Genomic DNA, 26476 nt, shown 5'->3' on the forward strand with positions numbered 1-26476 from the left:
CAACTAGAAGAAGACCCCAGCAGGAAGCAGTAGCAGAAAGCAGGTAAGAATGAACAGTCGCCCTCAGCAAATCTTGCAGTGTTTCAGCTATATGACGGGGCGTCATCGCCAGTTTACCTGCCCTCTTCATCACAGTTGCTCCATCAATAGGGTCATGGCATGGACAGACAGGTAGGAGGCTCGTCACCACGCATCCAACCACTTCCAATATCAGTCGGCGATCTCATTCTCCAGGATTGAAGAGTTTGGTACCAGAGCCCCCAAGGAGATTAGTCTGCATCACAGGTCGTAAGATCTGTTGTGGCATGGATGGTAGCTGGCAAGGCTTGTGTTAGTCACATCAGTGCTGAGACGGATTTATCCCCCAGACTTGTGCATGATACATTCTTCCCTTACTAACATTTACCTCTGAAACATTGCTACACTTTCTTTTGAAAAAAATATAAATATTTAAACAGGCCACAAATTATGCACAAATGTGTATTCCCTAACTAACTGTTTAAATCCACATAGGCAGATTTTCATAAATTAAAATACACCCATATATTCTTGAGGGAGAAAGACACAGTACAAAGAAACAACAATAATTTATATGAATATTTGCCCCAATTTGCCCTCTTAAATTCTAACTTTATCTTCATATTGTGATCTTTCCTACTTTTAAAAACACCACTCAAACTTATTTGTCTTCTAGTGTCATTCCGTGCTATCTCTCCCCTGACAGCCCGGAACCTACCACTTAATACATTTTAAAAACTTCACTGTTGGTCCATATTGACAGTAAGCAAAAAATGAAAGGACTTGAGGTTTCCCACCTTTCCAATGCATACTATAGTCATGTTGGTGATTGAATGGCATTGGTGTCAAGGGTATTTACAGGACTGTTTCGTCTCTCTGAGACATCATCAGCCACTTATTTCCAGTACACTAATTATGACAAGTGTCTGATGATGTCTCAAGATGAGAGGCATGTCCTATAAATGTTTTTGATATTAATGTCATTAGGTCACTGGCATGATTGTGTAATTAATTAATTAATAATAAGAAGAAGGTGCGCTCAGGCCTTACTGTAGTCTGTGATCGACTTCGTTCTTCTCGTGCACTTTAGTATGTGGTATGTGTCACAATTTTTGCTCCACATCACACACGCAATCTACGTCTGGTTTGTGAAATCGCTTGCTAATACACAGCTTGTAGTGAAAGCCGTGTACTGAAAGTCTGGCTATTACATGTCTTTGCTTCTGGTTTTCTCTAGTCCAGGACTACTCCACCATAGCAGGCGAGCTGTAGAATTCCAGCTGTATTTCTTCTCCCATCATCTTATATAGAAGTCGCGAAGGGGCTGTCTTCCCTACTCCCATTGCTCTTTTCATGTACATCACCTTCACCTTTTCTATTTTGTTTAATTCACCTATTTTGAACCTTTCCCAGATGATCTGTATGCCATAGGTGATGATCGGGGCTATTGCACTTCTAAATAGTGCCATCGCTGTGCTGATAGACAGATTCCTAATATTCTTTATGTAGTATATTGCTGATTGCTGCTGCTGTCTTTTCTTCTATATGAAGACTGTATGATGATGCTGTTGTTTGCAGTGTAACCCCTACGTATTTGAATTTGTCAACTCTCTCTAGTGGAGTGCCTGAAAATACAATTTTGTCGGTTGCTGCTGCTTTTCTGCCCTTCCTAAAAGTCACCTGTACAGTTTTCTCTTGGTTCATAGTGATATTGTTTTTCCTCGCTCAATTCTCTAGCTTGTTAATTGCTTCTTGTACTTCTGCCCTTATAGGAGACCCGAACACCATGTCACCTGCATACAGGATTATAATTGTATTTGAGTTCTCCTTAATGATTTTCATGATGACTGCTGTATAGATGTTAAATAGTGTAGGACTAATAGAGGTCCCCCTGCAATACGCCATTCTTTTCAATAATCCGTTTCGATGTTTCCACGTTATTTATACATATGTAGTTATACTTTAAGAGATCTTCTGTTATCCTTGCAATTGGGTGGTCCTTTCCAGTTATTCCTTTATAAGTTTCTCGATAAGCTTCCTCCTGTTAACGAGGTCGAACGATTTCCTGTAGTCTACAAATACCACATAATACTTTCCCCTGGGGGGTTTAATGGAGTCCTGCTCTAATAGGTAGGAAATTGCTTGTAATATACTCCTGCCTTTCCTGAATCCAAAATGGCATTCAAGTATTTGATTGTCGATAATTTCCAGTAGTCTTTCATTTAGAACTTTTGTGAACATCTTGAATGTAGCACTTTCGAATACCACTCTCCTGTATGAGTCCAAGCTTTCCTTTCCCTTTATAGAGAACATTGTTGATGTTCTACAGCTTTCAGATATCTGTCCTAATTCAATGAATTTTTTCATTAAATCTACCCAGAGATCTTGCATAATATCCACAGATTCCATCAGGTGCTCGATGTAGATATTGTCTGGTCCAGCTGCCTTTTTATTTTTTCCCTCCTCTATCGCCCGCCTTACTTCCTCCTTCGTTACTGGATCATATGTGTGAACCTGTTGTGTTATTGGATCATATGCCTGACCTTTCTGTTGCTGAGTTAGAATTTTGCTGAAGTGGTTTTCCCATGCCTCTATTAGTACTTCTCCTGTAGTGGGTGGGTTCCTCTTCCTTAGAGCTATGACAGGCTCAGCCCTAGTGTCCTCTGCCTGTTTCCTTGCTTCTTTCTCTACACGGTCAGCTATTTTCTGTTTTAGTAGCCGTTTGTATTCTCTTCTCTCAGCGTAGAATGTTAGGTCTGCTTGCTGTTAGTGTTTCCTTTCTCTTTCTGTAGCACTCCCGGTCGAACCATCTTTGTGCTGGCCTTGTCCTCCTTTCCATGGTGGCTGTTTGCATTGCTTTTGTGGATATTTCTAAAGCCTCATCTAATTTTCCCTTTTCGATAAGGTCCCTTGCCTTCTCTATTTCTCCCATACTATTCTTCGGAATTTCGAGATACAGTTTCCTCAAGTATTTGATTCCCTCCAGCACATTTGTCTTTGTTTAGTCTCCATTTGAAACAGCATTATAATTGGGATATGCTTCATAATGGGTGCTTCTGAGGAGGTCCACAGTCCTTCCTGCTTCTTTAATTGTAGCCTGTTCCCTCTGTAGAAGACGAGGTCAATTGTACTAGTTTCATTTGGGGCTACGTATGTAGGTACATGTTTGTTGTTTGTCATTTTAAAACCTTGCTCTTCTAAAGCTTCCATAAGCAAGTCTGTCTTAGTGCAGAGTTTGTCAGTTCTGCAGTTGAAATTCCCAGCGATAATTACATTTTCCTCGTTTCTTGTTTGTTCTGTTACCATGGATACTGTTTCTATGATGTTTTCCATTGGTTCACCCGGTGGGAATTATATTCCTATGAAGGTGATCATTGTAGTCCTAATTATTACCATATTCTCTTCTTTAGAAGTGCCCTCAAGGTTTCCCACATTGCCTTTATAGTAGCATGTGACTCCTACTGCTGGCCTCCCAGCTGTCAGTGTTGCCAATGCATGCACTGCGTAGAATGACTGGAGATTCAGTGGTTCTGTAAGAAATGTCTCGGTAACTATTGCTCCGTCAATGTCCTTTAATGTACTTTCCTGTATGTATGGAAATGCATTCCGTAATCCTTCGATGTTCCATAGAAGTATTTTTATGGGTTTATTCAAGTGATCCTCCCTCTTCCTCATCTCTTCGCGAGTGTCCTCTGAAACCAAAACCTCCTCACAAAGACTCCCTTCGGCCAGAAACCCGGATTCTCCACGTCAGAATAATTCTTGAATGGTATTCCCACCTTTGTAGTTCCCCTTGGCATTGAGATCCTCACACGATATACCCTCTGTAATTGCACTTTTATTAAGGAAGCACGTTAGAGTTGCACTGGTAGTGCTCTTCTTCAGTCGTCCCACATACAAAGTATAACCAAGCAGTTTTTCCTCCTGCATGTAGGTCTTCATACTCCTTTGTCCCTACTATTATTGGTGGTCGCAGTGAGATCCGTTCTTTTCCCTTCCTTTACACCATTTGAATCAATTGGCTGATATTTCCTTCTCCCTCTGCATCTTCTGTTTGCATCCGTTTATCTGCTTCTCGTTCTTCTGTGATGTTCTTCTATGCATTTGGTTTAGTAAGTCTTATTATCTTCTGTTCCGCCTCTGTTGTTATCCTTTGATTCTACTGGTTTAGCTTTTGGTTAAGGAATCCTTTGCGTCACTTGTGGTCTCTCCTTATTAAGTAATTTTCCTATTTCTTCTATCGACGCTCCTAGCTGGTTTTTCAGGAAATCCATAATTGAGTCCAATTTCTGAGACAGCTCATCACCTTCTTGTCTTCTTTGTCCCTTTTCTTGATTACCTGGTGCTTACACGTCACACATATCCACAACAGTTTGCTGTTTTTTCAACTTAATATATCAAACTCCCCTATCATCATGCCTGTGCACTCCTTGTAGTGCCATTCTCATATATACCATCACACTGTAGCGATATATCATCATCTCTGACCTTCTTATCGCATGTTCCATGTGTGTTATAGTGCTTCATAAACTGCATCTGACATTATCATCTAAACTTCATATTTTTACCTGTGCGTCTTTAAATGCACAGTACTCCCTATAGTTTTTAGTGCTTCACTATCAGCAACCTACAGAATTCTGCAATTTATCTGTGCATTGTTTTACACCTATTTATGATCGACTGATGATGTCCAAAAATACTGGTTGAAACTGGTACCAATTTTAATTAAATAGGAATGTAAACTTACATTTCTTATTTTAATAGTATTGAAAGGTTGAACCATTTTATACTTTCTTTTAACTTATTAGTGAAGCTTATGTTAATAAACCTTATTCGTTTGAATTGACCTCTGCTCTACGTTATTGTCTGTCTGCTTTGGGGACATGCCTTTCACACTTTGTTTCTCTGGTCTAAGAGGCCCGGATTCAGCTCCTGGCAGTTTCTAGCCAGTTTCGACCAATCCAGAGTAAACAGGTAGGTAGGTGGTGTAAGGTTTTACTTGTTTTTAATAATAATAAAACTGGTGATTCACTATGTGCATGGCACATTTATCTATAAATAATTTTCCCTTTTACAATATGCTAATTTCATATTCACAGGCCACTCTGAATATATAATTTCAAGTACTTAGGATGTGTATTCTCCCAGTATGGTAGTATAATAAGTAAAACTGAATCAAGGTCTAGCAAAGCTAATGCAGTGAGCTCAGTTGTGATCAACAGGAAAGAAGTGAGTTTTTGGATGGAACTATCTTTAATGTTATTTGCTTTACGTCCCACTAACTACTTTTTAAGGTCTTCAGAGACGCCGAGGTGCCGGAATTTAGTCCCGCAGGAGTTCTTTTACGTGCCAGTAAATCTACCGACACGGGGCTGTCGTATTTGAGCACCTTCAAATACCACCGGACTGAGCCGGGATCGAACCTGCCAAGTTGGGGTTAGAAGGCCAGCGCCTTAACCGTCTAAGCCACTCAGCCCGGCGGAACTATCTTTACAATGGTCTGTCTTCAGACTCATTTTGCTGTAAAGGAGTGAAAGCTGGGCAGACTCAGGATATATAACTTGTAAGTTTGAAGTATCAAGATATGAAAAGAGTGCATCAGCAATCAGGTGGGAATAATGGTAGGACGGAATGTGGAACGAGGAGATAAAGAAGACAAAGTTAGGAATAAACTCTATGGATGAAACTGCGCGTATAAATCAGCTTTGGTGGTGTTGGCATATGAGGTGAACGGAGGATGATGGGTTACCTAGGAGAATAATAGAGTCGGCCATGGAAGATAGGAGAAGCAGGAGGAAACAAAGACAATAATGGTTAGACTCACTTTTTAATAATTTCATGACAAAAGTTGTGGAACTAAATGAGGCAACAGAGTTAGTTGTAAACAGAGGATTGCAGAGTTAATTCAGATAGGCTCGCAGACTGAGCACTGAAAAGCACACAATCTATAATAAAGATGTATATATGTACATACGAATGCACAAAAGTCAATAAGTATCTGCAATTTTGCTCTAATTGTCTTTAGGTTGGCTCTATGGCGTTGTGTGCTCACCAGACGCTAGACGGCACCGTTGTCTATGCCTGTGGTACGTTTCAGCGTTATCAGATAACAACAGCTTGCACTGTTGAGACGTAAAGATGACCACACCACTCTCTGTTCGCACCAAGGAAGAACAGTGCTTTGTAATAAATTTTTTGTGGTCTGAGAACCATTACGACTAATGTGCGTATGGTTTACCACGTCATCAAGTCACTCGTCTGTTACTCAGGATCATATCACGCACTTGTTCAATATTGGCATCAGTTACGATTGCATATGAATGCCCAGATCTTTTCTCATCCTTCACGCTCTTGTGACCCCTTTTGAACGGTTCAATCCACTGGTAAACACTTCGCTGTGGCAAAACATTGTCCCCGTTGTGTGCTGAAAGTCTTTTATGAATTTCCGCTCCTGGTACACAATCAGACCCCAAAAAATGGACTATGGTACGCTGTTCATCCTCGGTGCAAACAAAGAGTCACGCTGCCATCTTTACATCACAACAGCGCAAGCTGTACTGATCTGATAACGCTGAAACCTACCACAGACGTAGACAACGGTGCCATCTAGCGGCTGCTTCCGAGCACACAGCACCATAGAGCCAACCTAAAAACTATTAGAACAAAATTGCAGATACTTATTGACTTGCCCTCGTATGTACAATATGTAAAACAAGGCTGTACACAGGATGCATTGTGCCGTGCAATGTATTCTGCAGCTGCATAACAAGAGAGGGGAACAAGAGAGAAGCCTCCCCAATGGATGTGTTAAGAATATTGATTAAATTCATGCTGGCATTTCCTGGGCAACAGACTAGGACATTTCCTATATGGCTGATTCTCTAACACCAGAAGCACTTGTTAATATTAATAATGCTATCAAACAAATGGCACTTCTCAGAGCCAGCCCTGACCATTATTTTAGTTAGAAATGTTCTAAATCTGTGTGCTCCCCCATTCTTAACTCGCAGCATAGACCAATAATGTGCCAGTTACTACCATTGATAAGACGTCAACAAATTTGTTTTACACGTCGTTTCAACTTCAAGAAAGCTGATTGGATACAGTTCTCATCAATGCTAGATGAAAAAATCTGGACAGTTGTTCGATTTCCCGATGAATATGACAAATTTGTAGATCTTGTCAATACCTGGTCATGGGCATCTATTCCAAGTGGCAGTAGAACTAACTACGAGGGGGGGATCAAATATAAAAGGGTTATTATTTTTTATTTAAATTGATTTATTGAAAAAACACAAGGCAATTACAATTTATTTTTCCACATAGTTTCCTGCTTTGGAAATGTATTTGTCCCAGCGTATGGGCAACTTTTTGATGCCCTCATCGTAAAGAGAATAGGGTCGTGTCACCAGCATGTTGCGCACAAAGTCTTCCACACTCTCGTCATCTTCAAATCGTTGTCCTCCTAGAGCTTCTTTAAGCGATTTGAACAAATGGAAATCACAGGGCGATAAGTCCAGGCTGTAAGGAGGATGATCAAGTGTAGTCCAGTGCATTTCCTGTAGCTTGGAGACAGTTAGAGCTGCAGTATGGGCCCGTGCATAGTCGTGGAGGAGGATGACCTGTTGAATTGGTTGGTTTCGTCTTTTGCGTCGATATGCAACCCTCATCTTGTTCAACAGATCGTAGTAGTAAGCAGCCTTGATTGTGCATCGCTCATGCAAAAAAATCAATCATCAAAATGCCTCGACAACCGAAAAAAAAAAGTTGCAAGAACCTTGCCAGCTGACAGTCAAGCCTTGGCTTTCACTGGCACTGTCTCCCCTTCCCTCCACCACTCTTTACGGGCTTATTCGGATTCGGGAATGTAGAGGTGGACCCATGTTTCGTTGCAGCCTCTCACAGATAACTAAACGTCTGAACTTTAGATTTTCGGTCAAAAGGCAAGGGACCCATCAGGTACACACTTTACGGAACTGTAGGTAGTTTGTGATGATTCCTTGACCGCTCCCGTAAGTGATTCCGACTTGTTCTGCAATTTCCGATACTGTCGCCCGTCGATCGTCGTCAATAATGTCTTTAGCTCCAAGAGAGTTTTCGTCTGTAATGCTGGTCCAAGGACGAAGATCATGTTGCTGATTTTCCAAACGGTCTCGTCCTTCCTTGAACTTTTTATGCCAGGCACGCACACGCGTCCTTGACAATATTTGATCACCGTACTGTGCAGTGAATCTCTGACAAATTTCCACTGCTGTTAACTCCTTCAGGAGCAAGAAATTTAATAATTATGCGTTGCACAGTGGAGGGATGCACTGTTGCTCCGTCATCGTGAGCATTATTGACGAAACGGTGGGAAATATCTAACAGTACGCTCTTCTGGAAGTACCTGTGGTACTGCAGTGGATACCGTGATGATCCTGGACAATTTGAACACCCGAGGAACACCACTATTGTAAAGCATACGTCCCGTGATAAAAGTATGGTGCCTGTTGTTAACTGAGTTTTGTTTCAGTTTTCTTTTCACTATTTTTTAATGTTTCGAATAGACCAAAGATTGTTTTTGTTTACTATCAGTTATTGAAGGGGAGTTTGCCCGATGTAATGTATATGGAGTCTTTATTGTGTTGCCTTTTAATTGTTTGTTGTACCAGTTCGTACAAAAGCCATTATAATTTTTGTGTATGTAACTGCCATTGTACGCAGAAGACTGTAGTGTGATACTTTAATATCGGTACTTGTTGAATACATAGACATTCGTCAGCTATAATGCAAAAGTACCGGTAAAGTAAGACTACAGGTCTGCGTGTAATTACTGTATATCTACTGCATATATAAATGCACATCTTTTTTTATTTTTCAAGGCTTTTCTTATTACGTCAAACTTTACTACATTCCATGTCATACTCATATCAAAGTTGCCTACGCATTAAATTGATTTATCTTCGATAACCATTGCTGCAATTGAAATGCGTTGTGTCTGTCACTGCAAAACATAAATAAATCATTCAGTACAAGCACAAATAAAAACATTCTACCTATAGGCCTATTCCTTATACCAGAGTATGCAATATGGAAAAGCCAGTAGTTTCAAACTCGGAGTTTATAATTATTGTTGTCATCGTCCGCGACTTTGTTTCGTTATGACACAACTGCTAGAGTACACAAAATGGGCGAGGGGAAGGGGACATAAAAGATGATCTGGATCTGTAACCAGGTTTTGATATCCCGAAGTACCGAATCTCATTACATTCATTGAGATCCTCTACCCAGGCACGTAATTTCTTTAAACAAAAATATACAGTAATTAATCTTTATTTAAAGGTGGGTGATTTAATTTAATTAATTCCATATGTATGTCCAGTCTAAAAGACACTACTGACAGCTTTAAGGTGTTTTAGAAATAAATCATAATTTAAGCGTAGGTCGGACGCGGTACCCCATCCCAAGTTTGATCACGCCCAGAGGTGCTTAACTCGGGGTTGTAACCACAAATGTGACAACTCACCGGAATTAAAAGGAATGAAAATATAACATTTGAATAAAATACAGGTATATTAGTTTAGGTTATTTATTATCATTATGTGTGAAACAGAACATTATTTAAAGGATTTCAATAATTATAGTACTAAAAGAAGCAAAGTATAGCGCCGGTCCCATTCAACAGCTAAGCAGCAGGCAAGCGCAGGGATAAGGGAAATGTGCAGCGGCGAACCAGTAGGAGTGGGGACGGGATGAGGTGCAGAGGTGTGTCTTGTGTCTCCAGGCAGGCAGTGTGCCGGCTTAGCATTGGCCAGCAGGTATTCATCGCTGATCGCGAAGAACTTGAAATGTCGCAACTTTTAGGCCCTAATGAATGCTGACACCCAAAATTGATGCTGACATCTTTTTTTACGTGTACCTCAATGTGTTTTCCAAGTTTCATCGCGATCGGTGACTTAACCATTGCCGATGTTCCCTTGTTAGAGTTTGTTACTCGTTTTATTTTTCCATCATCAAACAAGTTAAAATGTTTACTTTTTTATTGCTATTGCATTTTCATTGTTTTGCAATGTGTCCTAAAAAGAAAACACAGAAAAGTAAACATTGGCTAAAATACTACAATACTGCTTATTACGGTAAACAAATCTGTGCATGAAAACTTAGGTGTGTGAAATGTGTTAAGTCCAGTTATTTACTGCAGTCTGTTAAAGTTTAGTCAATTTTAACATTTTATATGAAGATTGGCATCCAAATATTTCAATATAAGCATAATAGTGCTGCAACAAGCACCACTAAAAAACCAAAAGGGAAGTAGTATTTCCGGAGTTAACACACTACCCACCCACCATTTCTTCCACTCAGAGGGCATTTTATATCTGCCGCCAGGTTTGCATGGCTGCCTCTAACCTGAGAATAGACACCTTTGGTAGCTTCCCATAACCTGGAGTACAGATACTACCTGACAGTTCTCTGAAAACCGCAAAAGTAGTTCATGGGACGTAAACCTGATAGTTTTTAATGTCACTTCCTCCACTAAGAGTCTGCCACCCTCCTAAAAGAGCTCATCTGCCCAAAGCCGTTGGCTCTCTTAGTGTGCCAGGTTATTTCCCGCTGCCCGACACGTGGGAGTTGAGTCGCTGCCTGTACAGTCTACGCTATTATTGTAGCAAGACAAACCTGGGGCTGACTCTCTTGGACCATGTCAGAAATGAAGATGTGCAGTGTAGACCAGGTGTGGCCCCAATCATAGAGAAAGCAAGACTCTACTCTGGTGGTATAACCACGTCATGCAAAGCAACGACAATTCAATAATTTAAACGACCCTCCAACGTGACCCAGTGGATACCAACCACGAGGGAGCCCACCTAAGTGGTGAATTGACAACATTATAGAAGATATGCGAGTTGAGGTTTGAATGTACAAGCAAACGAAACCTACCGGACAGACTAGTAACTAAGTGGAGTTTTACGCTTGTAGATTCCCTTTTGTTTTGTGTGTAGTAGTAATAAAGTGTTGTAAGAAAGACGTAGTTATCATTTGCACGTTACAACTCAACATATTGGTGCCGAAAACTCGCTCACGGTTCAAATTACGTATCACCGCATCACGAGACGACGTTCTTTGAACATTCTTAGACGAAAATACGAAGTGGAAAGTGAAGTGAAGATTACATTAAATAAGACACGGGACTTCACAACACGAGACGCCAGCCAGTAATATCCGATACACACTTGATGAGTACGATATTTATTCATTCTGTGAAATATATCAAGAATCGTTTGCTTAACAGAGCATGCTAGCAAGGAATTCGCAAAAACTGCATGGATTGAATCGAAATTACTGTGAGCATGCACGCATGATTTTCTCATTGTGCACGAGTAGCCATTTTGAACAGCTATAGGAACGCCATCTGCCACCTTCTAGGCCTCTCCACGATTAAGTACGTGACTAGTGCTGCCATCTGTCAGCACCTACTGGAGTCAGAACACTGCATACTGCGCTATCTTTACGACTTTGCCGTACTACATCACATCAGAACTGACCCACCTCATCCCTCAGTCGCATACCTACCTGGAAGAGCAATAAATTACCTCCTCTCTACCCCAACGGCACTTTCCATTCACAATGACTGACAACGAACAGCAGCTTAAGAAGCTTAAACGGAAGAGAACAACTCAGCGTAATAATGCTAAACGCTTCTCCACATTTTTAAAAGGATGTAATGACTCTACAGACCTCAGTGAGATTCAACACATCCATGATCGTCTTCAAGATACATTGCAACAATTAATAGCCTTAGATGACTCTATACATGACCTGTTACAAGATGAAGATTATGAAGCAGACGCATCTACTTGTGAAGAATATATAGATACCTCAAAGCGCGCTATTCAGAAGGCAAATAGCCTTCTCGGAAAGAAGAAAGAACAAACTAGCGTGTCTTCTACACCCTGTTCAGACGTTCATCCCACGAATATTCAAGGAGCAAAATTACCAACGATCAGGCTCAAACCGTTCTCCGGCGACAAAGAGACTTGGTCTACGTTCTGGGAGCAGTTCCAGTCCTCGGTCGACAAAAACCCGTCAATATCCGACATAAACAAGCTCGTGTTCCTGCAAGGGTATCTCGAAGGGGAGCCAAAGCGACTCGTAGATGGCATTGCAGTGCGCGCAGATACCTACGAACAAACGAAGACAATACTGGTAGCACGCTACGGAGACAAGAACAGAATAATCCAGGCCCACCTGGACTTCCTGGAGAATTTAAAGCCCGCATTCTCGGAGTCCCCTGAAGAACTAAATATGACATACGTGGAATGCCACCGAAGAGTTCAAGCCCTCAAAGCCCTAGGGGAAGATGTAAACCTGTATGGTCGTGTGCTGGCGCCAAAAATCCTAAGAGCATTTCCAGCTGAGATCTGTAGACGTTGGTTGATCCACGCCAAACGCGAAAATATCCCAGGTCATTTGATGACATTAATGGAAATCCTAAATGAAGAGGCAGAAGCAGCACTAAAATCTCAGAAGATACGAGGAGAATTTAGCACGCCACCTCCATCACCCTACACACCAACAGCGGCCACTCTTCAAGTTACTACGGGAGCAGAAAAGTCTAAGACGAAAAGAAAGACGACAATAACCCCCTTTTGTGCCTTTTGTGAAAGTAGAGGCCACTGGGCGGGCGCTAGGATGTAAAGAAACAGCTAACCTTCAGGACAGAATAGACAAGCTAAAACTTTCCAAAAGATGTTTTCTCTGCCTAAATAGGGGCCACAGCGTCCGCCATTGCTACAAGAAAGGGAATGTTTCATGCACAAAATGTAAGCAACTTCATCACGTATCAATCTGTAACGCGAACTCTCAACCCACGTCTGTCAGTAAAATAGAAGTTACCACCTTAAAATTTTTCCTTTCTTCAAACTGCTCGTGTTTGGATCATAGGACCGACGGGAATATCTAAACTAACAAGATGTCTGTTAGACGCCGGAAGCCAGTCCAGCTTTGTAGCCAAGTCTTTGGTGGATGCTCTTCAACTACGCGTGACTGGTAGCCGAGAACTTGCAGTGACAGCCTTCGAAGCGACATCGAGCATTACCAAGCCACGCCGACTTATCCAGTTTGACATGATTGGATTTTCAACGAAGACAACCGTAACACTCACGGCCTTCGAAAGTCAGAATACCTATTCCTCTCACCCAAGTTCCGTCAGGATTTCCGGAACCTGACACTCGCAGAGCCGCAAGTTGACAACGAAGAACCACCTATTGAAATACTAATCGGCGCGGACCATTATTGGAAAATTGTAAAACTGGAACAACCGATGTCAATCACGCCTTCCCTCGTACTGCTACCTACAGTCTTCGGCTGGGTACTAACGGGAAACCGGTCAGGAGCTTCAGTAAATCAGGTTACGACGCACCACATCTCAGTCACTAATAGTGAGATATCTGCAGAAACCATGCGAAGATTCTGGGATCTGGAAACAATTGGCATTCGCGATACACAAGACAGGACACTGTGAACGATACGGATGCCGCTATCCTTCACAAATTTCATGAGACACACCGGATCCTAGGAAGAAGAGTTGTATCACTTCCATGAAAAAAGGACATCGTCTTGTCTGATAACCGGTCAACAGCTGAGAAAAGATTTCAGAGCCTTGAGAAACGACTGGATCAAGATGCGGACTTTCAAACTATGTACCACACGCACATGTTGGACTACATAGCGAAGGGACAAGTAGAAATAGCTCCGACGTATGAGACTCCCGGAAACGTCTTCTACCTACCACATCACGCTGTGAAGAAGCAAAAGAGAGAGGGCATAAAATGGAGGATCGTGTTCGATGCCTCTTCTCATGAACGAGGCCAACCAGCATTAAATGATGCCCTAGAGATGGGACCAAATCTGCTGCCTGAAATTCTAGCGACGTTGCTCCGTTTTCGAATGCGTCCAAGTGCCATTGTCTGCGATGGAAGTCAAGCCTTTCTATAGCTATCCCTAGATGAAAACGACAGAGATCTCACAAGATTTCTGTGGTACCGAGTCCAAACCACCACTGATGGCACGTACCAGATCACCAGAGACGTCATAACATATCGCTTCACTCGATTACCATTTGGACTTACCTGCAGCCCCTTCCTTCTGTCTGCTACTCTACGAGAACTGGTTACACTGCATCAGGAGAAATATCCCACTGCAGCAGCACTCCTGGATGGTTGTACCTTTATGGACGACTTCGCAGGGAGCGTCGATAATGATAACTTGGCCGCCGTCGTCTATTATGAACTCACAGGCCTACTTTGACACATCAAACTTCCGTTGTCAAAATGGTTTACAAATTCAGAGCCACTGAGAGCCATCTGGAGAGCAGAAGGTCGAGAGGTGAAATCGGAAACACGAGTCCTTGGTGTTAATTGGAATACGGAATCTGACTACCTCTTCGCAACTCCAGTCGATATGACCGCCCTACTACTTGACCAGCCAGCAACTAAACGCCACCTTCTGCAAGTTACTGCCAGAATTTACGACCCTCTAGGGCTGTTCCCCCCCCCCCCCGTCCTGATCACCGGCAAGATCCTCTTCCAAGATACTTGGTGCAAAGGACTGCAATGGGATGAAATTCTCCCAACTGTCCTAAGCCAGAGGTGGCAAGCTTGGACATCTAACCTGCCGTATTTGTCTTCCATCCGCATTCCAAGATGGATGGGTATATCTAAATTTAACGACGATTTATCCGTGCACGTGTTTTGTGATGCTTCCGAAAGGGCATATGGTGCTGCGCTGTACGTTCGGATGAGTTCCAAAAGCACCTCTTCCTTCACGCTGGTTTGCAGTAAAAACTGATTATCGCCCGTGAAGAAAGTCACACTCCCCAGACTGGAATTGCTTGCAGCCTTGCTTGGATCCCGTCTTCTTCACTACTTTTGCCAAGAGACTGGAGTTGAGTCCTCTTGTGCCACCTTATGGAGTGACTCAACCGCCACATTAGGATGGATCCGCAACAATCCAAACCGCTGGAAGACCTTTGTCTGCAACCGTGTGACAGAGATTCAGACGCATACCACGTCCAGTCAGTGGAGACACTGTCCCGGTATCGACAATCCTGCTGACTGCCTCTCCAGAGGAATTACAGCCCAAGATCTAGCTTCGAGGGATTCATGGTGGCAAGGACCTTCCTGGCTTGCCGAACATCCAAACTCCTGGCCCCGTGACGTCACTGTCCCGGACATGACTCTGCCAGAAGAAAAGAAGACGTCTCAAGTCCTAGTAGCCACAGCTCCAGAACCACTGCTCCTCGCGTCACGTTTCAGTTCGTACTGGAAGTTATTACACGTTACCGCATGGGTCCTACGTTTTGTTACGTGTATGAAGAAGAAACAAAAGGGCAGCGGGAATTATTTAACTGCCGAAGATATCGAAAATGCCAGAGTGTATTGGATACGTCAGGTTCAAGAGGAATGCTTCACTGCTGAACTGGCAGCCTTGAAGAAAAATCATCAGTTGCCAAAATCATCCAATATTTCGCGATACAATCCCTTCTTACAAGATGGTATTATTCGTCTTGGTGGCCGCCTACAATTTGCAGACTTGACAAATGCTGAGAAACACCCAGTGCTTTTGGATGGATCGCACACTTTCACGCACCTGCTAATTCGGCAGACCCCTATCAGACTCCATCACTTGGGCGTACGCATAATACTCACTGAACTTCGCAATGAATTTTGGATTCTACGAGCCCGTCAAATCATCAAAAGGGTGTTGCATGGATGCCTGCCGTGCAAAATATCCCACAAGAAAAGGTGTGAGGAGGTAGAAGCCCCATTGTCTTTAGATCGCGTCCGTCCTAGTCGACCATTTACTGTGACCGGAATCGACTTCGCAGGCCCACTACTCTATGTCAAGTCAGAGAACACGACCAAGAAGGCTTACATCGTTCTTTTCACGTGTGCAACCGTGAGAGCTATACACCTGGAACTCTCAACGGACTTAACTACCGACAGATTCTTAATGGCTTTTCAACGCTTCGTACGACGACGAGGTGTCCCACACACTATATACACCGACAATGCCCAAACATTCCAAGCAGCGAACAGAGAACTCCAACTCTCAGACGTGCTCAGCAGTCCGAAGACTCGTGAATAAATGGCACATCACAATGTGACGTGGAAGTTTATAGCTCCATGGGCGGCTTGGTGGGGAGGATGGTGGGAGAGAATGATTGGCTCCACTAAGCGCTGCCTTAGAAAGGTTCTAGGTCGCTCACAGGTCGATGAAGAGGGTCTCCGCACAGTTCTAATCAGCATTGAAGCCACCCTGATTTCACGTCCCATTGTTCAAGACGAAAGTAACTCTGAAGTGTTAACACCCTCACATTTCCTCAACGGCGAGAAATTCACGAAAATTCCAGTTGGACCTGAGCCAGTAAATAAGAAATACCTTACAAGGGAATTTTGCATGAAGATGAAAATGGTTGAAGACTTTTGGTGAAGGTGGAAAAAGGAATACCTCCTTCAGCTGCGGAACTACCATGAGGTCAAGTCTCCAACTGGTAAACATCCGAGACTTCGAGCAGGAGATGATGCCCTCTTACAAGAAGACGTCCTGCCTAGCCATATGTGGAAAAGAGCCCGAGTCGACGAAGTCCTTCAGGGAAGAGACGGCCGAGTGAGGACAGCCATCCTGTGTCTGCCAGATGGTTCAAGAATCAGCCGACCGGTGCAACTGGTGATTCCTCTCGAAATCGACCAGGGTGGGGAGGATGTTGAGGTTTGAATGTACAAGCAAACGACACCTACCGGACAGACTAGTAACTAAGTGGAGCTTTACGCTTGTAGATTCCCTTTTGTTTTGTGTGTAGTAGTAATAAAGTGTTGTAAGAAAGACGTAGTTATCATTTGCACGTTACAACTCAACAATGCGTGCTGTGGGCCTCAACCCTCAAGATGTCGTACACAGGGCCAAATGGTGCAAATGTAGCCAAATAGCAGACCCCATTTGATGGAAAACACATTAAGGAGGAAGAGATATCTGTATTAAATTTACTCTTTACATTCAGTTGCATATCTGACATAAATCTGCTTTTCCTTGCCTTTTATCATTGTTGGCCTTGTGCTTTTCTGTCAAAATGTGCTGTTGCACTAGAAATCGCTGAAAAGTAGACACGGCTTTCTGGCAGACATTACAAAAGAATTCCTTTACACTCTTTTGATAGTCCTTTGTTTGGAAAATAACTTGAATATAATCATAATTTTCCAGAGGAGGATTTACAATCTGTTGAATAAATATATAAACCACACTGAAGGTGAGCACTCAAAGCTCGTACACGACTGCTGATGGTTCGTGAAGTACTGAATAGAATAGGTTAACTTAATTTGGTGCAGATGCTCAGCTAACTGCCTGCTGTGGTCATACAGAAGGAGTTCTACTGTCATAGGCGTTGATGAACAAAGCCGAGTCCCAGCAATAAACAAAAAAATATGCATACCACATAACTTGTTTTCAACATTCCATATAAATTCAAGAATCCAGCTTTGAAATACAGATGCCAGTAAGATGAATTTTAAATGGTTATATAACAAAAATAAGTTTGAAACCTTAAAATACGAAACATTCTTAAAATAAAACGTTCAATTATATAAAACATGAGTTTTCTAAAATATGTAAAAAATATGTGCTATACCTCAAAATATGGACAAAAATCAAATGTGTCTTAAACCACTTCAAATATCGTAATTTGTGAACATATAACAAAATTTTAATTTTAACCAATGTAAAAACAAACGTGTATTTACAAAGTAATCCTAGTCCTGGTGATCAAGAACACATACACAGTAGTACTATTCCAACTATTTGAATGCAGTAAACTTTCTTCGGCTTACCCCAGATATTTCTGAGGTCGCTGGATCAACCTAGGCTCATTTTGATTTTGGCTGGGGGTTTAAGAACAGATGCCCTTCCTGATATCACGCGATTCATGAGATGAAAATCTCGACCCAGAATTGACCAGGATTCGAACCTCAGCCTACCGGGTGGGAAGCCAGCAGCTAAGCCACTGAGCTAATCATGTCCTTATGTGAATGCAGTACATTGGATAAAAATGGACAAGACTGCACCTTTCAGGTGGTGCATCACAAGCTAAGATAAATCAAGTAGGTACAGAGGAGGATTTTTTTGAAAAATCATTAACATTACTTGGTTTGTGAGGACAAATACAACATACGGGCTTTTTTCCTGAGCGTGTTAAAGAATTACATTGAAAATCTAATTAAAGTATAAATTCCTAATATTTTAAAGAATGATACTAATTTTTTTTTTCCAATTTGCTTTACATCACAGGTCTTATGGCGACGATGGGATACAGAAGAACTAGGGGTGGGAAGGAAGCAGCCATGGCCTTAATTAAGGTAGAGCCCCAGCATTTGCCTGGTGTGAAAATGGGAAACCACGGAAAACCATCTTCAGAACTGCCGACCGTGGGGTTCGAACCTACTACCTTCTGAATGAAGGACACTAATAATAAGTCCAGTAAAGTCAGGAGTGCTGTTACAAAGACATATATAACTGGTACATCTTAAACAAACTGGAAAGCTAATTTCTACAAAGGAAATGTTAAGTAAGCTTACCAGAAGAATGTATGCTGTAGAAAGTACACTTCTTTCACAACCTTGCCCTTTTTTATCCTGGAGACAAGATATACATTAATTATAAAATGAGCACAGGTATAAAAGAAACAAGTATCTGAGCACAGATACAACAGAAACAGGTAGGTCCTATGGTTTAAAAAAAAGTATCAACCTTAGAAATAATGTCTCTACTAAATACAACTGTCAATCGACCATCAACATTTATGCACTGTGCTTATAAACTAATGAGTCAAGTGATGGTTAATGATTCAGTTCAGACTGCATTATTCTTAAGGAGAGGGGAGGGATGAGAACAGACAAGGTTGACCTATGAAGGTCAGACAGGAAGAGCCTGACACAAGTAAGCTGGAGTTATCCTAGGCTCAGCTAGAGTTTTGTGGTGAGCATGGTAAACAGAGGATTCTGATTGTAACAGCACTTGTACCATAACAGTTGGCTGGTTCAGTTTAGAGCAAAGCATTTAACTATATCAAAGATGAATAACAAGGGACACCCTTGACCTAGAATGCTCTGAACCACAAAAAATAATTAATTCAAGTCCTAAAAGAGAAACTTGGATAACACAAAGAAACACAATATCAGTAAAAGATGAGGAAAAATACCCATAATTCAATGCCAAGAATATATCGTTACATGTCCCATCAAAAGTGTTACAAACCCTCTCCTTAAAATAATTACGATATGTAAAACACTCATTTGTACTACTGACATGATAGGGCTACAATTAATCTTCAAAGTGCAGATGTGGGATTTCAACAAAGTGGTTAAAGCAAAGTACGAGAGAACAATAAGCACATCTCACCAAAAGCCACATTTGTACATTCAACATCACTCTCGAATTCAAGCAGTCCAATATCGAAAGCCACACAAATTACATTTCAAACAATGATATGGATATGCCAATGCCACAATCTGCATTTTACCAAGCATTTTGCAACATAGGCTTGTATTTTGGTGCAGAAAATTGATTGTATAGTAAAGCCCCACTTAACTGAATTAAAGGAGGCAGAATCAAATTAGATAACACATTTTTTCAGATAAACCATGGGAACAATTTTTTCACAGAATATGCAGTGCAGTATATGCAATACTGATTTATTTCAAAATAGACTTTATTTAAACAAAGTGCAGTAGACAAAGAGTTTCATAAAATTGGAAATCTTCTTTTGAACTTTCTTCTCGCAATACCTGAGAGCAGGTACTCGAACGCTTGTTGTGACGGCAAATCATGAGTGGAATGTGAGTTAAATGCGGGAAGTTACCGGTATATACGGTACTTGAATGTGCAGGATAAGTGCATTACGTCGTTTGCTGCAAGCAATGTTGCTAGCTTGAAATTAATCAGGCCAACCATTTTAGATGTGTCCGGTGCCCACAAATGTCCTTGATCAATCAAAATGCAACATTGCATGCTCTTTTAAAGCTTGTTATGGTAACTGAAGTGAGGTCCTCCTCGTCACTTGCTAGTCACATCATTTAAATTAATTTGCAATTTTATTATTTCTAATCCACGTATAGCGCCCCATTAGTTTGCTATAGGAGTTGAACCCATGAATGTACAGTCCTCATAAATATTCTCCAGTACACTGCCATCAATATCTTCTAGTACACTGGTGCTAAATTCTTGGGTGGAGATACAGTAGCTTGTACTCATTTTGACTTGACGATTAATGTTGAACTGTCTTGTAACTTCTCGAACAGCCACCTTCAGCAGCAGACTATTCCTGTCCTTCAAAATCAGCATATCTATCCAGCATGATATGTATTTCTGTATCTTCCCCATTATATTTTGGCATTAGTACGCTATATGACATATTCTCAAACTCCATATCCTCAGCTCTGATTGTGTTTCCACATTCAGCACATACCAACTTCGTCTTAAATATTTTGAAAATATTCATGATATTATTTCTCCTCACGATGCCAAAGTACACAGTTTACGCTATAACCCTCAACCAAACACTCCAAGTGGTGCACTCATACTGCAGCTGCACCTACAGGTGGTTGCATGGAAATACATCATTGAGTTGATAGATATAACCTTGAAATGCAACATACACTTAGCAAGGAGAACTTGGAGCTTAGAAAGTTCCCCGTTCTGGCTCTAACAATCTTGTGTTCATAGAACTCGGAACACTGGAATTACATGTACTGGATTGAAAATAATTACAAAACACAATAAGGACACTTATAATGGTGTGGAAAACTTGGCTCTCTAAGAGCATTCTTGGATTTGACAGTCCTGTTTCTGTCTGAAAAAGATTTGATGAAATACACAATGAAGCAAAATGTATAAAGACATAGATCTAGTCTAAACTGTTGCGCGTTAATGTACACGGAACACTGGGAACACTTGTATTGTTTGATAACACACTCGTTCAAATGAAAACACTTATAACCATATGAAATATTGGCGTTACTAGAATGTTTATGGGTTTGACTGTCCTGCTTCCCCTGACTAAACTAGAGAAATAAATATACATTGAATGTTACAGATAAACTACTTGGTATTTAGAGTTCTGGTTTTTGGTTACAAAAATTGACATGTGTTCGTGGAACACAGAATAGAACTGCTGGTCCTGCTTCTGTCTACTGGAAACTTAATGCATTAATGCAGTTGAAATTAATTGATTGAAAGTTTATACACCAATGTGAAACACTTGGCACTTTAATATTCTTGGATCTGGTCAGCATGAGCGGATACAGAACACCTTCAATGCACATTTCCATAAGGCAAGGCCATACCATCACCATACAACAACAACAACAACGACAATTACAACTACAATAGCAAGTATTCCATATTGAAGGATGTTCCCCCAGCTCTTCAACCAGCTTAATTCTACTAATATGTTCATGTGTGGTTGTAATAGTCAACAAGTCTTTGTTTTCTGTTATTTTTTTATTTTTTTAAAGGTTCACATATTCTGGTTGATTGTGACAAGACCGCTCGACAAGTCTATGCCAAGTTGTGTAAACATACAATATTTTACTCAGATTCAAGAATTATTATTAAATATTAAATATATGCAGGAGTACCACTGACATGATCTTCTGTGCAAGACAGTTGCAGGAAAAATGCAGAGAACGACAGAAATCCTTGTTCTTGGTGTTTTATGACCTGGAAAAGGCCTTTGATACTGTGCCTAGAGATGCTATGTGGATGGTGTTAAGGCAGTTTGGCTGCCCCGAACATTTTGTTGGACTCATCCAGGCTCTTCATGATGATACGGTTGGTCAGGTTCTCCATCAAAACGTAGCAGAAGAATTTCCTATTATTACTGGCCTAAAGCGAGGTTGTGTGCTTGCACGTACACTATTTGCCTTGTACCTGACTGCTATGCTTTATGAGACATCTGGCAACAATGCAGGTGTAAAAATTAGTCACAGACTTAATGGAGGGATTTTTAATCAGTCAAGACTCTGCTCTAAAGGACTTACCCATCTCACCTGGGTTACTGAACTGCAATATGCAGATGACAATGCTATTCCAGCTCATTCTCCAGAGGACTTGCAATTGTCAGTTGATTGCTTTACGGCTGCTTATGAGCATTTTGGCCTGTCTATCAACATTCAGAAAACAACCTGCTCCAGGAATTAGTTTGCCAGATTTCAACATTACCATCTCAGATACATTTCTGAAACAAGTAGACTTCTTTCCCTACCTTGGGAGTATTCTCTCGTCTCGTTGCATCTCGGAGATGGATGTAGAAAATAGAATACGAGCTGCTCATTGTACTTTTGGACGTCAATCCCGCAAAGTCTTTTCTAATAAAGACCAAAATATATCCACTAAACTGACCGTGTACCAAGCTGTCGTTGTCTCCACTTTATTGTATGGATGTGAAACATGGACTCTATAGCACTGTGACATCAAGAAATTGGAACGTTTTCACCAGCAGAAGCTTAGGATCATTATGAATATCAAATGGGAAGATTATGTCTCCAATGTTGTAGTAATTGAAAGGGCACAGATGAACGGTATAGAAGCTTCCAGCATAAGTCACCAGCTTAGATGGATTGGTCATGTCCAACGCATGGATGACAATAGGCTACCCCGACAGATACTATACAGTAGACTCAGTTCTGGCAGGAGGCCATGTGGTGCACCTCTGAAACGCTATAAGGATCAGCTCAAAAAAACCTTGAAAAGCACAAACATTGACCCCAGTAATTGACACACACGTGCTGAAGATCGTCCTCGCATGCATGCAATCACATCCACTGCTGCAGTGCAGTTTGAAACTGAGTGTTAAAGACTGCAAACAGAGAAGGTCTTAGAGGGAAACTCAGACAAACTCAACCGCGTCCACCCCCTTCTCTCACGTGTGCCAAATGTGATCGCATGTTTCGTACAAGAATTGGCCTGATGAGTCATCAACATCATTTACACAAAACGGACTGTACATGAATTGCAAGTGAAAAGCATACACTCAGATACGAGTAGTGGCTGCCGACGACGACAAGTATCTATATATTAAATAAACTGATGAAAACTAAAGTCAGTCAGTATGGCCATTCTATCCGGTCGATTTCCTTCATTTTTTTAAAACTGAAAGGTATTCATGCACAGATTTGTCACCAGGCACTATAAATCACTTAACTTTCGCCTTCCTGAAATTATTTGAATTTTTCAATTTTTTGTCTCTTTGAAGCTATCATATCTTTGGCTCCAATTGATGTACGGAGTTCCTTTTGACCTAAGAACACTCAGTGGATCAAGATCTTTCATTTCAGCTCTTAACTATTCAAATTGGTTGATTCTGAGGAAAGTTATGAGTGCACATTCAATTTGACGTCCCATTTCAACATTTTTCCCCCTCATTGAAGCAATTAAATCTTTCGTTCTAATTGAGGTACGCAGTTCGTTTTGGTCTAAAAACACTCGGTGGATCAAGCGCTTTCTTTTGAGGTAATAACTACTTAAATTGCTAGATTCTGAGAAAAGTTATGAGTACATTTGTCTCCGTGACGAAGATCTTTCAAGGACTTTTCAACAATTCAGCGCGTAGTGTTGTTCCAAGGAACGTTTAATTCAATTTCTTTGTGTGATGTATTTTCAAGTGTTTTGTTGACATAATATTATATTCTATTACCGCAGCAGATCATGTGCTTTATTTCATTAAGTCGGAACTTTGCAAATACATCCGTGAGGAGGGTAATGAACAACACCATACTTTGCACATTGCGGGCGGAGCCAGCGGGAAACTGCTAATCTATCTATTATTATTAAAAAAATTTATGAAAACTAAATTCAATCAGTCCGGCCATTCTATCTGATCGATTTCCTTCATTTTTGTTTTAACTTAAAGGTATTCATGCACAAATTTGTCATCAGGTACTGTAAATCACTTAACTTCCACCTTCCTCAAATTATTTTTTTCAATTTTCTGTATTTTTGAAGCAATCGTATCTTTGGTTCTAATTGAGGTACGGAGTTCGTTTTGGCCTAAGAACACTCAGTGGATCAGGTTCTTTCATTTCAGCTCTTAACTATTCAAATTGGTTCATTCTGAGCAAGGTTATGAGTGCACATTAAATTTGATGTCTCATTTCTTCAACATTTTTTCTCATTGAACCAATCATATCTTTCGTTCTAATTGAGGTACGAAGAAGTTCGTTTTGGTCTAAAAACGCTCAGTGGATCAAGTGCTTTCTTTTGAGGTAATAACTACTTACATTGGTAGATTATGAGAATAGTTATGAGTACATTTGTCTTCATGACGAAGATCTTTGAAGGACTTTTTAATAGTTCGGCGCGTAGTGTGTTCCAAGGAACGTTTAATTCAATTTCTTTGTGTAATGTATTTTCAAGTGTTTTCTTGACACAATATTACATTCTATTACCGCAGCAGATCATGTGCTTTATTTCATTAAGTCGGAACTTTGGAAATACATCCGGGAGGATAGTAACGAACAATGCCATACATTGTACATTGCGGGCGGAGCCAGCGGGAAACTGCTAGTTTAGAATGAAATTAAACAAATATATTATTTGAACATCTTCAGATATTAGTCTCACAGAAGATCCAACAATCACCTTATGTAATGTGGCATCTGTAACAGTTTGTGTGAAGATACATTTAACTGGAGTCAAGATTGAGGTGGGTGAAATTTGAACGTTACTTCTGCAGCAATTACTTGGAATGTGAACTGAACAGTCTCTTCAGGATAGCTGTCAACAGTCGATATGATCCAGGATCAAATGCTCATAACTTCCCTTTGTATTACGGGAAATCAAAATGGCTTGTATTCTAGAGGGATAAGAATACTCCTTGTAGCCAGGTACACATTTTTCAAATAGTACATTAACAAGAATACAGATACCTTGAATACAACCAACAGCTCACTTTGGTACATATGAATGAACAAAAAATCCACAATCTTATCCTACATAATAATTATTATAGTTCCCTCCAAGATTACTGGAAAAATAGCTCGCTCTGTGAACCAGTGCTAGGCATGTCAGCCTCTAAATTCCAGGATCCATCAGAGGTAGCAGGAGTTTAAAAGGCTGGAAAAAAGTCCACCTGGTACTCCAAGTAGTACGTGGGCCAATCAAAAAGTAAGTTAACTAGCTCACCGCGAGAGCATGCTGTGTGTTGTGAACAGGGCCAAAACTGCTGACACGTCCGATAGAGAAGCTGGTGTAGTATCCCATCGTGTTGTGTGAGCAGAGCAGGCTAGGCTCAATGGCACGTCAACTGGATGTTCACTCCAAATTGGAGGTGCATGCAACGATCAAAATTCTATGGGCAAAACGGCTCAATTGCACGGACATTCATCGTGAAATCATTGCTATATATGGTGAGCGTGCAATTTCTCACCCAGGTATTGTAAAGTGGTATAAGCGATTTGACGCCAGACGCACGGATCTCATGGACAAATGGTCCGCAACATTCAGTACCATTGCAAATGTTGACCATGTGGATAGGATCATTAGAGAGAATCAGTGCATAACACTGCAGGAAATTGCCAGCATGCTGAACATTTTGTATCACAGTGTGTTCTCCATTGCTCACCAGCACCTTGGAATTCATAAACTGTGTCAAAGATGGGTCCCACGTCTGCTCACCGATGTTCACAAGGGACAACGTTTCAAATTGTCACTGGCCTTTTTTGCAACAGTATTCTGTGGAGGGCAAATTGTTTCTGCAGCAAATCATCACAGGGGATGAAATGTGGGTCCACCACTTCACCCCCGAAACAAAGCGAACATCGATGGAATGGGCGCACACCACATCACAACCACGAAAGAAGGCCAAGGTCCAACCGTCAGCAGGAAAAGTAATGGCGACAGTGTTCTTTGACATAAGAGGATGTGGTGCACATGGAATTTATGCCGAAAGGTACGACAATCATCTTGGCTTTGTTTTGTCAAACGTTGAACCGGTTTCGTAAGGCAATTAAAGAAAAGTGGCAGGGAAAATTGAGTACCGGTGTGATTTTGTTGCACGATAACACACCTAACACGGTCCACCAAATGTCCGAACTGCTGCAGCGATTCAAATGGGAGGTATGGAAACATCCTCCATACAGTCTAGGCTTAGCGCTATGCGATTATCATGTGTTCGATAAGCTGAAAAAGGATCTTGGTGGACAACAATTCCGAAACTATGAGGAGGTGAAAGCAGCTGTCTCCAGGCGGTTACATAGTGCTGGAGGTGATCTCTACGCATCCAGAATCGAAAAGTTGGTTGACCATTCCGAGAAATGCTTGCAGTCTCTTGGGGACTATGTGGAAAAGTGAATTTATATTGTATGTTGTTATAGCCATGTTGCCCATGTGTAGGTGGTTTCATAAATGGCCATTAACTTGACACATTTGATGA

General features: G+C 41.2%; 1 protein-coding gene across 4 annotated transcripts in view; it reads right to left on the reverse strand.

Annotated features, from left to right (window-relative positions):
- The window catches only part of LOC136857684 (triadin), a 222052-nt gene that overhangs the window by 170939 nt on the left and 24637 nt on the right, over nt 1-26476 (reverse strand). For 2 of the 4 annotated variants that reach the window (XM_067136533.2, XM_067136534.2), the window contains exon 2: nt 18624-18680. Coding sequence is in view for 2 of the 4 variants with exons in the window: in XM_067136535.2 (XP_066992636.2) it covers nt 118-130 (13 nt within the window). In the remaining 2 variants the exon portion in view is untranslated. Of the gene's footprint in view, nt 1-117; nt 318-18623; nt 18681-26476 lie in introns of those variants that run through there. The other 2 variants (XM_067136535.2, XM_067136532.2) reach the window with 2 other exon arrangements.

Source organism: Anabrus simplex, chromosome 1 (genome assembly GCF_040414725.1).
Source record: "Anabrus simplex isolate iqAnaSimp1 chromosome 1, ASM4041472v1, whole genome shotgun sequence".
Taxonomy (NCBI): Eukaryota; Metazoa; Arthropoda; class Insecta; order Orthoptera; family Tettigoniidae; genus Anabrus; species Anabrus simplex.